Source organism: Staurois parvus, unplaced genomic scaffold (genome assembly GCF_062004578.1).
Source record: "Staurois parvus isolate SC_StPar_1 unplaced genomic scaffold, SC_StPar_1.0 ptg000038l, whole genome shotgun sequence".
NCBI lineage: Eukaryota > Metazoa > Chordata > Amphibia > Anura > Ranidae > Staurois > Staurois parvus.
The window spans coordinates 1162981-1175932 of record NW_028317834.1 but is presented as its reverse complement, the minus strand read 5'-3'; the positions used below and the strand labels follow the sequence as shown (position 1 = coordinate 1175932).

Genomic DNA, 12952 nt, shown 5'->3' with positions numbered 1-12952 from the left:
CCACTATCTTCTCCCCATCCTGCGAGGCCTTAGGGGAAAAGATAGTGAGGTTCACACCTGTCAGGGATGCGGGTGTGACCAGAAGTGTGTGGACTGACACACGGAAACGCAGGCTTCAGATATAGTAAATAATATAATTTATTGAGACTAACAATACAAATATAAACGCAGTGCACCAAACCCCAAGCTAACACAAATTCATACAACAAGGTGAAACAAACCCAAACCTAAACTGATATAGATACACAGGTACATACACATATAGAGCACAACGTAGTCAGGCAGGCCGGGTCGATAACTATCGGGCAGGTAGGTACATGAGGAGCAGGCGGAGAGAATGGTCAGGGTCACAAGCCAGGGATCAAACAGGAGAAGTCAGCAGAGGTCAGGATCAGGCAGGGTCGGCAACAAGTCAGGCAGAAACCGGAACAGGAATGCAGGTTACAAGATACAGGGGCCCATGGAAAAACACACACCAAGGCACAGACTGCAGGTCTGGCCATCCCTTAAATACACCACCTGCAATCAGCCCCAGGTGATGGCTAATTGCCAAAGTGAACCTCTGGTTGTTGAGAGCACCCGCTGGCCAGCCCTGGTACTGCAGCCCACAAGGCAGGTGAGTCCCACCACTATTGGCAAGTCCATTCCAGACAACACCTCTCTGTGGAGAGGTGCGAACCTCCTGTGGAGAGGTTTTGGACCGCGGTGTCAGAATGACGCCTCACGGTCCCGGCATCCGCACCGCATGCACGGGGAGTTCCTGCGCTTGCGGATGCCACCGGACAAAGGCCGTGATCACGAGAGCACGACCCGTGTCCAGGGGGGCGTGCCTCATTGCCGAGCAACAAGGCTCACCGCCCACCATTGCCAGGACGACCGGGAAGCTTCCTGCATCGGTTTAAGAGACTGATGCCGGGCTCTTCCTGGTCATCCATTTCACTGCCAAGCCACTGAGGGATCCCAGATGAGGCGGGACCCTCGTGGCCACTCTGCATAGATCCCCCAAGGATAAGGGGAGCCTCCGCAAGCTGCCGCTCTGCACACCCCAAAGCTAAGGGGGAGAACCACGCCAGCTGCCCATTGCAAGCCCCAGAGAAGGGGGAAACCTCTGCAAGCTGCCGCTCTGCAAGCCCCAAGGATAAGGGGGAGAACCACACAAGCTGCCCACTGCAAGCCCCAAGCTAAGGGGGAGAACTGCGCCAGCTGCCCACCGCTAGCCCCAGAGAAGGGGGAGAACTCCACAAGCTGCCACTCTACAAGCCCCAAGGGTAAGGGGGAGCACCACACAAGCTGCCCACTGCAAGCCCCAAGGATAGGGGGAGAACTACACCAGCTGCCCTCTGCAGGCATCTAGGACTCGGGGGGGATTATTACCACGGACTATGCCACGCATACTCCGCTTTCAGGGCAAGTACTTGATGTCATACTACCTTGCTCCCCTGTGGACCCGGGCGCCCCTGTCGGATCTGTGAGTGTATGCTCCCCTCTTTTCCCTGAACTGTTCTTGTACTCCCTCTCCTCCTCCCTGTTTGGATTACAAACTGCTGTAGAGACTTTAACTTTGCCCCTGGGGCTGGACTACAATTATTTTGGGCCCTCTCCTTGCTATTTCCCATACAGAGCACTGCCACCCCCTTGCAATCCCCCATTGAGTGCACATCTTGCTCAACTCCCTAAATATCACGCAGTAAAAGTGACCCCCTCCTATGGGTCACTATAGAGTCAGTAGATTGTAACCCCTCATGAGTTGCCAATTTACTATGGCTACACCCAAGAGACCGTCGCTCACTCCAACACCCAATTACTCAACACTACCCATCTATCTGGGACAGTCTAAAGTTCTGATACACTTTACAGTCACCCCATAACCCACTCATGGCATACCTCCTCAATCCAGGCCTTTATCCGGCATGGATGCCTCCATCTTCTTTTCATGCTTGTCCTAGAGCTAGTCTAGTTCAACACCAGACTCCTTTATACCCTTCCAAACCCTATGTGACTCCAACAAAATCTCTACATCTGAAATTTTTAGATATCTTCAGATCAAACACTTTTATTCCTCTCACTTACACATGAACACCTCTGTCCTAGACATGACTAGGTTTGGACACATATGTAAATGTGACCCCCATGCCAGACTTTTGATTTCCACCTTATATGCACAGTTACCAGCTCCACCACTTTACACTTCCTTACCATATACATCCAAGTGGGAATGGGATTTAAATCTTCATTTGAAAACGATTGGGCAGACATATGGTCTGCTGCAAAATCCTCCAAAATATAGTTGCTATGGAGACTAACCACAGCACTCTCATGCACTGGTACCTGGTCCCGGCCCGGATCCCTAAATCCATCCATAATCCCTGACTTGTTTATGTGGCTGCTCTGAAGCAGGTATCAACATTTGGTGGACCTGCCCAGTTGTTCAAACGTATTGGTGCAAAATATTCCATATGCCTACAGTTCTTTATGAAGAAGTTACAGTATATATATCCATCCGGCCACTGCCTCATTTAATAACAAGCCCCAAGAAGTATACCTTATGATGTGTCTCCAAGCTATGGATGGAAGGAAAGGGATCACCCCACCGGCAAGTGAGAAGAAGGGAGCATGAGTCAGAGCGATTCCAGTGTCAGCCAATACAAGTAAAGGGATGGATGCAGTGTGACCAAGTCCTAGTGGGCGGGGTGAAATTCATCAGAGGGTGTGGCTAGAATGGCAGCTGAGGCAGTTCCTCAACACTGGACTGGGATCGATTGACCAGCGTCCATTCCTTTACTTGCATAAGGCCCAAGAAGTGACACACTGGCAATTCAAACTACTCCTGTAGGTCACCACCACGGCTTAGCAAACCATAGCGAAGGCCTGGAAATCCCCCCACCTCAATACCACTGAAACTAAGAATAGTGTCACTCGAGCCACGATACATGTCAAAGTAGAAGCCGTCCTATTAGACAGAGTGCATAAAAATGAACAACTATGGCAACTAGAGATGAGCGAATCGAAGTATCCGAAGTGGAATTCGAGTCGAATATCTGAAAAATTTTGATTCGTGCCGAATCCGAAAAATAGCCTACTTCGGACGCGCGAATCGAAATTTTTCAGAAAATGGCGGCTGACATGTGCGGCGACGGAGCGGGGATGTCTGGGAAGGCGCGCAGACAAGGCGCGCTGCCCCATAATGCATTCCTCAACGACATGTGATCGCATCAGCCAATCAGCAGCCAGCCAGCCAGCACTGTGTAATGGTCGAGGTATATATAGCGGCCATTTTGGAATTCTTCATTTGCCTGCAGTCATTAAACAGAGGCAGACCGCTCTGTACTAGGGACAGGGACAGAGTTAGGGCCACAGAAACGAGAATTGGGGACAGAGAAAAGTTACTTAGGGACAGAGAACCATTACTCAGGGACACAGACTTGTTAATGAGGGCCACAGAATCGTTATTTAGGGACAAAGAAACGCTAGTTAGGGCCACAGAATTCATACTCAGGGACAGACAGAATTGTTACTCAGTGCCAGAGAATTGTTACTTAGGGCCACAGAAACGTTATTAGGGCCACAGAATTTTTACTCAGGGACAGACAGCATTGTTACTGAGTGCCAGAGAATTGTTACTCAGGGACAGACAGAATTGTTACTGAGTGCCAGAGAATTGTTACTCAGGGACAGACAGAATTGTTACTGAGTGCCAGAGAATTGTTACTCAGGGACAGACAGAATTGTTACTGAGTGCCAGAGAATTGTTACTCAGGGACAGACAGAATTGTTACTGAGTGCCAGAGAATTGTTACTTAGGGCCACAGAAACGTTATTAGGGCCACAGAATTTTTACTCAGGGACAGACAGAATTGTTACTGAGTGCCAGAGAATTGTTACTCAGGGACAGACAGAATTGTTACTGAGTGCCAGAGAATTGTTACTCAGGGACAGACAGAATTGTTACTGAGTGCCAGAGAATTGTTACTCAGGGACAGACAGAATTGTTACTGAGTGCCAGAGAATTGTTACTCAGGGACAGACAGAATTGTTACTGAGTGCCAGAGAATTGTTACTCGCACAGACACAAAATTGTTACTCGCACAGACACAGAATTGTTACTCGCACAGACACAGAATTGTTACTCGCACAGACACAGAATTGTTACTCGCACAGACACAGAATTGTTACTCAGGGCCACAGAATTCATACTCAGGGACAGACAGAATTGTTACTGAGTGCCAGAGAATTGTTACTCAGGGACAGACAGAATTGTTACTGAGTGCCAGAGAATTGTTACTCGCACAGACACAAAATTGTTACTCGTACAGACACAGAATTGTTACTCGCACAGACACAGAATTGTTACTCGCACAGACACAGAATTGTTACTCGCACAGACACAGAATTGTTACTCAGGGCCACAGAATTCATACTCAGGGACAGACAGAATTGTTACTCAGGGACAGACAGAATTGTTACTGAGTGCCAGAGAATTGTTACTCAGGGACAGACAGAATTGTTACTGAGTGCCAGAGAATTGTTACTCAGGGACAGACAGAATTGTTACTGAGTGCCAGAGAATTGTTACTTGCACAGACACAAAATTGTTACTCACACAGACACAGAATTGTTACTCGCACAGACACAGAATTGTTACTCGCACAGACACAGAATTGTTACTCGCACAGCCACAGAATTGTTACTCAGGGCCACAGAATTCATACTCAGGGACAGACAGAATTGTTACTCAGGGACAGACAGAATTGTTACTGAGTGCCAGAGAATTGTTACTCAGGGACAGACAGAATTGTTACTGAGTGCCAGAGAATTGTTACTCAGGGACAGACAGAATTGTTACTGAGTGCCAGAGAATTGTTACTCGCACAGACACAAAATTGTTACTCGCACAGACACAGAATTGTTACTCGCACAGACACAGAATTGTTACTCGCACAGACACAGAATTGTTACTCGCACAGACACAGAATTGTTACTCAGGGCCACAGAATTCATACTCAGGGACAGACAGAATTGTTACTCAGGGACAGACAGAATTGTTACTGAGTGCCAGAGAATTGTTACTCAGGGACAGACAGAATTGTTACTGAGTGCCAGAGAATTGTTACTCAGGGACAGACAGAATTGTTACTGAGTGCCAGAGAATTGTTACTCGCACAGACACAGAATTGTTACTCGCACAGACACAGAATTGTTACTCGCACAGACACAGAATTGTTACTCGCACAGACACAGAATTGTTACTCAGGGCCACAGAACTGTTATTTAGGGACAAAGAAACGCTAGTTAGGGCCACAGAATTGTTACTCGCACAGACACAGAATTGTTACTGAAGGCCACAGAACTGTTACTTAGGGCCACAGAATTGTTACTCGCACAGACACATAATTGTTACTCGCACAGACACAGAACTGTTACTGAGGGCCACAGAACTGTTACTTAGGGCCACAGAATTGTTACTCGCACAGACACAGAATTGTTACTCAGGGACACAGAATTGTTACTCAGGGACACCTAATCGTTGAATTAAAGAGTATGTCAGACAACATGCAGAGGAGTGGCAGAGGAGGCAATGTTTTAGGAGCGAGCAGACGTGGCAGCAGAGGAAGGGGTCGAGGCAGCAGTATTCGCAGCCAGAGGCCAGTGCTCCCGGTGTCATCCAGCGGTCGTGTCTCCACCGACAACCCTGCCGTCATTGATTGGTTGGCTCGGTCGTCTTCCTCTTCCCAGGTCACCTCTGACACCTACAGCCAACGGTCGGTGGGTACGTCAGACACAACCGTTAGTTGGCATGGCCCGGGAGCAAGCCCACTGAAATCACGTGTCCTCTACCTGCCCCTGTCCTTTGCTGTTCCCTCACCAAGCGAAGTATCGCATGCTGTGGGCTCAGCCCCACTGTACAGTGAGGAAGAGCTAACAGGGCAGTCAGGAACGGGGGGAGACATCAGCCTTTTCAGCAGCCAGGCGAAGAAGTACTGGCGAGGAGAGTGGCTCTGTAGCCGGTCTAGAGACAGGTGTGTCTCCTGACCCAGACGCAGCCGAGGGGGCTAGTAGTGAGGCGGAGACCGTACTTGATGATGAGGAGGTTGATCGCACTTGGCTGCCTCGTCGTCATCAGGCAATTTCTTCCGCATCATCAGGAGAAGAGGGTGCCAGCTTGGCAGCGAGCGAAACAGTCGGTGGGTTGCCCAGGAGGCAGCAGGGTCGCAGCAGTGTCAGTGGAGCCAAACGTCCACGGAGTAGAGCACCAGCTCCACTGCAGCCTACCACCACGGCCAGTAGTGGTGCCGGTGCGCACGGAGGAAGTAGCAGTCAGCCAGTGAAGAGTAGCGGGGGCAAAGTTTCCTACTCGGTGGTGTGGCAATTTTTCGTCAAGCCGCCCGAGGAAGTAAACGTAGCCGTATGTCGACTATGTGGCCAGAAATGCAAGCGTGGCCAGGGGGCCCATGTTGGGACTACAGCGTTGCGTCAGCATATGCAGCGTCACCATTCGGTGGCCTGGGAAAACCGTGATAAAGATACGGTGGTTCTGCCTGCCCCAGCCCCCGCTCCATCACCCGCTCCGTTACTTGCTCCGTCACCCGACGTCGTCAATCACCCTCTATCAGCCAGTCAAGGCTCCAACACCTCTGCTGAGGGGAGTTGTCGCTCGTTGGCATCTTCCGCTCGTTCAGATGCTCCTTCTCCTGCTACTCCTCTTCTCGGATTCCGTCAACAGTCTTTCTTGGAATCCGTATCCAAGAGACAACAGTTTGCGAGCACGCACCCGACGGTGCAAAAGCTGAACGTCCTCCTGTCCAAGTTGCTGGTGCTGCAGTCCCTCCCTTTCCAACTGGTGGACTCAGCACCTTTTCGAGAAATGATGGCTTGTGCCGTGCCGCGGTGGAGAGTGCCAAGCCGTCATTTCTTTGCCCAAAAGGCAGTGCCAGCCCTGCATTCACATGTAGAAGAGATGGTGGGCCAGTCTTTGAGCATGTCGGTCTCTGCCAAAGTGCACGGCAGTGCCGACGTGTGGAGCTGTAACTACGGTCAGGGACAGTACATGTCATTTACGACCCACTGGGTGAACGTGGTGCCGGCACAGCCGCACCAGCAACTTGGACAGGTCACGACGCTTTTGCCTCCACGTTTGCACGTCCTTGGTCCAGCAAGCATGTCCGCCTCTACCACCTCTTTTTCCGCCGTGTCCTCAGCCGCCACCCCCGTGCCAAGTCCCATTACCCGACCGGCATATCACATGTGCAGGGCGCAACGGTGTCACGCTGTGCTGCACCTGGTATGCCTTGGCGAACGTAGTCACACAGGGGAGGAACTTCTGAGTGTAATGAACAGAGAAATCGACAGATGGCTGTCTCCGCGCAAACTGAAAATCGGAACCATGTTGACTGACAACGGAAAGAACATGGTGTCTGCTCTGCGTCAAGGAAGGTTGTGCCATGCGCCATGCATGGCTCACGTGTTCAATCTGGTTGTCAAGCGGTTCCTAAAATCCACCATCCCACTGCAAGACATCCTTAAAATGTCACGTAAACTGTGCATGCATTTCAGCCATTCCTACACCGCAAAGAACACCCTCATTGAGCTGCAGCGGCAGAACGGAATTCCACAGCATCGCCTGATCTGCGACGTTGCAACAAGGTGGAATTCAACCCTACACATGTTAGACCGCCTTTACGAGCAGCGAAAGGCCATCACCGATTTCCTGATGTTACAAGCGGATAAAGGTACTCCCCTGTGTAACTTCGATGTCAGCCATTGGCAGCTCATGCGTGACACCTGCCGCTTGCTCAGGCCCTTTGAGGAGGCCACGCTATTCGTGAGTCGGCAGGACTATGGGATGAACGACGTCATTCCTCTGTTGCACGTCCTGGAACAAATGCTGTTAACAATGGCTGGTCAGGGTGCGGTAGACGTGGCGCACAGATCTCAACGCCACATGACCCCTGTGGGGGCAGGACAGGAAGAAGAGGAGGAGGTAGAGGAGGACATTGGTGCTCAGGAATTATTGAGTGAAATGGGTGGTTTTTCCACTCAGCGGACAGGAGTGGAGGAGCAGGAGCATCTGGGAGAGGAGGAGGAGGAGGAGGAGACAGAGGACCCAGACGCACCGTGGCAGTATGCTGTGGAGATGGAGGCAGGGAGTCCCTCGCATTCCTTGGCACAAATGGCCCATAGCATGCTCGGTTGCTTGCGTAGCGACAGCCGAATAATAACCATCAGACAGAGGGATGACTTTTGGCTGTCCACCTTGTTGGACCCTCGCTACCGGTCCAAAATGGTGGCCTTTTTCACACCTGCTGAGAGGGAGGCCAAAATTACGTACTATAAAAACCACCTATGTAGTCAGTTGGTCTCTGCCTTTGTGCGCCAACGTCCATCCTCAGACACTGTGGGCCCTGTGCGCTCGCGTTCCGCTGCCATGGCAGCAGGGGAGGGGTGGGGTGGTAGGAGCAGTGGCAGCTCCACCAGCAGCGGCTGCCTCAGTCTGCAGTCGATGATGAGTAGCTTTCTTCACCAGCGCAGTGAGGAAACTACTAACCAGCCGCAGCAGCAGCATCAGGTGGACCTGGAGCAGGAGCTCAAACAACAGGCTTGGGCCTACTTGGACAGCACCCTGCCAACCGAGGTAGACAATCCCCTTGACTACTGGGCAACGAAACTTGACCTTTGGCCCCAACTAGCTGAATTTGCCCTTGAAAGGCTGTCATGCCCGGCCAGTAGCGTGGCATCTGAGTGCGTGTTTAGTGCGGCAGGAGGTATTGTAACTCCGCGGAGGACACGACTGTCCACCCAAAGTGTGGAGAGACTCACGTTTGTGAAAATGAATCAGGCGTGGATTAGTCTGGATTTCAAACCACCAGTTCCTGACACAACTGACTAAATCCGCCATGAATCATGCCTCAAACATGTGCCACTTTCAGGTCTCCTCACACTGCTGGTGTGTTGAATTTTTTGACATAGGGTGCTGCAAGATAACGGGCCTCCTATAGCTGCTGCCAGGCCCCTTATCTGCCATGGGCCCCTATATACCGCCTCTTCATGCTGCTGCCAGGTCCAGAGTCTCTCATGGGTCCCTGTACGGCCTCCCATTGCTGCTGTCTCCATCGCCACACTCTGCTGCCATGTGCCACTTTCAGGTCTCTTCACACTGCTGGTGTGTTTAATTTTTTGACATAGGGTGCAGGCAGATTACGGGCCTCACATAGCTGCTGCCAGGCCCCTAATCTGCCATGGGCCCCTATATACCGCCTCTTCATGCTGCTGCCAGGTCCAGAGTCTCTCATGGGTCCCTGTACGGCCTCCCATTGCTGCTGTCTCCATCGCCACACTCTGCTGCCATGTGCCACTTTCAGGTCTCTTCACACTGCTGGTGTGTTTAATTTTTTGACATAGGGTGCAGGCAGATTACGGGCCTCACATAGCTGCTGCCAGGCCCCTAATCTGCCATGGGCCCCTATATACCGCCTCTTCATGCTGCTGCCAGGTCCAGAGTCTCTCATGGGTCCCTGTACGGCCTCCCATTTCTGCTGCCAGGAGGCAGCAGGGTCGCAGCAGTGTCAGTGGAGGCAAACGGCCACGGAGTAGAGCACCAGCTCCACTGCAGCCTACCACCACGGCCAGTAGTGGTGCCGGTGTGCACGGAGGAAGTAGCAGTCAGCCAGTGAGGAGTAGCGGGGGCAAAGTTTCCTACTCGGCGGTGTGGCAAGTTTTCGTCAAGCCGCCCGAGGAAGTAAACGTAGCCGTATGTCGACTATGTGGCCAGAAAGTCAAGCGTGGCCAGGGGGCCCATGTTGGGACTACAGCGTTGCGTCAGCATATGCAGCGTCGCCATTTGGTGGCCTGTGAAAAACGTGATAAAGATACGGCGGTTCTGCCTGCCCCAGCCCAGGGTTCCATTTTGTCATAGGGTGCTGGCAGATTACGGGCCTCCCATAGGTTCCGACAGGCCCCTTATCGGCCATGGGCCCCCGTACCTCCTGGTCACGCTGCTGCTGGTCCCACAGGGTGACCTGGGTCCCTGTACGGCCTCCCATTGCTTACACTCTGCCATGTGCCACTTTGAGGTCTCCTTACACTACTGCGGTTGTCCATTTTGACATAGGTTGCTGGCAGATTCCAGGACTTCCATAGGTTCCGCCAGGCCCCATATCGGCCATGGGCCCCCCTACCTCCTGGTCACGCTGCTGCTGAGCCCACAGTGTGACCTGGGTCCCTGTACGGCCTCCCATTGCTTACACTCTGCCATGTGCCACTTTGAGGTCTCCTTACACTACTGCGGTTGTCCATTTTGTCATAGGTTGCTGGCAGATTACAGGCCTTCCATAGGTGCCACCAAGCCCCATTTCGGCCATGGGCCCCCGTACCTCCTGGTCACGCTGCTGCTGGGCCCACAGTGTGACCTGGGTCCCTGTACGGCCTCCCATTGCTTCCACTTTGCCATGTGCCACTTTGAAATCTCCTCACACTCCTGCGGTTGTCCATTTTGTCATAGGTTGCTGGCAGATTACAGGCCTCCCATAGGTGCCGCCAGGCCCCATATCGGCCATGGGCCCCCGTACCTCCTGGTCACGCTGCTGCTGGTCCCACAGTGTGACCTGGGTCTCTGTACTGCCTCCCATTGCTCCCACTCTGCCATGTGCCACTTTCAGGTCTCCTCACACTCCTGCTGGTTTCCATTTTGTCATAGGTTGCTGGCAGATTACAGGCCTTCTATTGATGCCGCCAGGCCCCATATCGGCCATGGGCCCCCGTACCTCCTGGTCACGCTGCTGCTGAGCCCACAGTGTGACCTGGGTCCCTGTACGGCCTCCCATTGCTTACACTCTGCCATGTGCCACTTTGAGGTCTCCTTACACTCCTGCGGTTTTCCATTTTGTCATAGGTTGCTGGCAGATTAGCGGCCTCCCATAGGTGCCGCCAGGCCCCATATCGGCCATGGGCCCCCGTACCGCCTGGTCACGCTGCTGCTGGGCCCACAGTGTGACCTGGGTCCCTGTACGGCCTCCCATTGCTTCCACTCTGCCATGTGCCACTTTGAAATCTCCTCACACTCCTGCGGTTGTCCATTTTGTCATAGGTTGCTGGCAGATTACAGGCCTTCCATAGGTGCCACCAAGCCCCATATCGGCCATGGGCCCCCGTACCGCCTGGTCACGCTGCTGCTGGGCCCACAGTGTGACCTGGGTCCCTGTACCGCCTCCCATTGCTCCCACTCTGCCATGTGCCACTTTCAGGTCTCCTCACGCTCCTGCTGGTTTCCATTTTGTCATAGGTTGCTGTATGGCCTCCCATTGCTGCTGGCTCCACCGCCACACTGTGGCTCCAAACACTGGTTTTGGCCCCGTGACTGGCCAAAGGAGTGAAGTGTGCGGTGATTCTAAGATCGACGGCACTCATCTGCATGTCATACTGACTGACAGTATTATTTCTCTTCCCCAGCAGACTCCAAGGGCATTTAAATTAAAGGTACAGTGTTCTGCACTAATATAAAGGCTCTCTGAAGCCTAGAAACACCCTTTTATAAGTTAAATTCGCAGCGAATATATTCGACTCGAATCGATTTTTTTTCACGAATTCGCCGAATCAGTCGAATCAAATTTTTGAATACTTCGCTCATCTCTAATGGCAACCATGGGTTGACCATTTCCTACCCTCAAACTCTGATGAAACCTTACTCTCTTTGTAGTCCTGAGTCCATTAGGTAACCCACTACTCAGTTGCTACTCTATACAGGCACACACCCTCCCCCCTGGGGACCTCCTCTCCTCCCCCCTTATCTGTACCCCTTTCTTCACTACTCTTGCTCTTATCTCTCCATTGCTCTCTTCCTTTTCACCTTTCCTCTCATTAGCTCTTTATCCCTTATGGGGTTTTCCCAATTGGGGGAACCTACACTATCAGTTTGAATTTTCAGTGAGGCGGACAGGTCACCCACTCGTCTGCCACTGATATCTGCATACAGGTTGAAGTACTAAATCTATACTCCCACTGTGAGAGTACCAGAAATGATATTATAGAGTATATAACATGTTTCAGTCCCTACATTCACTCCTCCCTTGATACTATAGCACTGTTATCTCTTGCTGAAGTTAAAGTAGAGCTCCACCCAAAAGAGGAAGTGTTGCTTTAACTAGTTGATGACCGCAGGTAGCCAAATGATGGCTGCACTGCAGCCAGCCAGTTATGGGAGGCAATCATATGACGTCCTCCCAGAACGTGCTCTCCTGCATGCTCCTGGCGATCTCTGTGATTGCCGTGTCTTATGACATACTGGTCACTGCGAAATGCAATTGCCGGTTCTTGACTGCACTTTCCTCACGCTGTCAGAGCATGAGGAAAGTACTGCCGGCAGTTGTCAGAGGAGGGATCAGCACCAATCATCAGGGCACTGATGATCAGTGCCCTGAGGATCGGTGCTCAGCAGCGCCACCCACCAGTTCTGCCCATCAGTGCCACCCACCTTTGCCCAGCAGTGCTGCCAGTCAGAGCCCACCAGTGACACCCAGCAGTGCCACCAGTCAGTGCCCAGCAGTGCTGCCTATCACTGCTAGCTCATCAGTGTCACCTATCAGTGCCGTCTCATTAGTGCCACCCATCAGTGCCGCCTCTCAGTGCCCATCAGTGCCACCTCTCAGTGCCCATCAGTGCAGCCTCATCAACACACATCAGTGAAGGAGAAAAATTACCTGTTTGCAAAATTTTATAATAGAAACAAAGAAACTTTTTTTTTTTCAAGTTTTTTGGCTCTTTTTTTGTTTATAGCGCAAAAAATTAAACACTCAGCGGGGAGTAAATACCACCAAAAGAAAGCTCTATTTGTGTCAAAAAAATGATAAAAATTTCATATGAGTACAATGTTGCATGACCGCGCAATTGTCATTTAAAGTGCAACAATGCTGAAAGCTGAAAATTGTCCTGGTAAGGAAGGGGGTATAAGTGCCTGGTAGGC

General features: G+C 51.7%; 2 protein-coding genes, 1 long non-coding RNA gene and 1 pseudogene across 4 annotated transcripts in view; 2 read left to right on the top strand and 2 right to left on the bottom strand.

Annotated features, from left to right (window-relative positions):
• The window catches only part of LOC149470567 (uncharacterized), a 389981-nt gene that overhangs the window by 208443 nt on the left and 168586 nt on the right, over positions 1-12952 (bottom strand). The gene's annotated exons all lie outside the window — the stretch shown is intronic.
• The window catches only part of LOC149470568 (uncharacterized), a 198382-nt pseudogene that overhangs the window by 45250 nt on the left and 140180 nt on the right, over positions 1-12952 (bottom strand).
• LOC149470570 (uncharacterized) overlaps positions 1-12952 on the top strand; it is a 218358-nt gene that overhangs the window by 179299 nt on the left and 26107 nt on the right. The window lies entirely within an intron of this gene.
• Positions 1383-12952, top strand: part of LOC149470569 (uncharacterized) — a 60768-nt gene continuing 49198 nt past the window's right edge. Inside the window, exon 1 of the mRNA XM_089662470.1 lies at positions 1383-1468. Coding sequence (XP_089518596.1) covers positions 1383-1468 — 86 coding nt within the window. The remainder of the gene's footprint in view (positions 1469-12952) is intronic.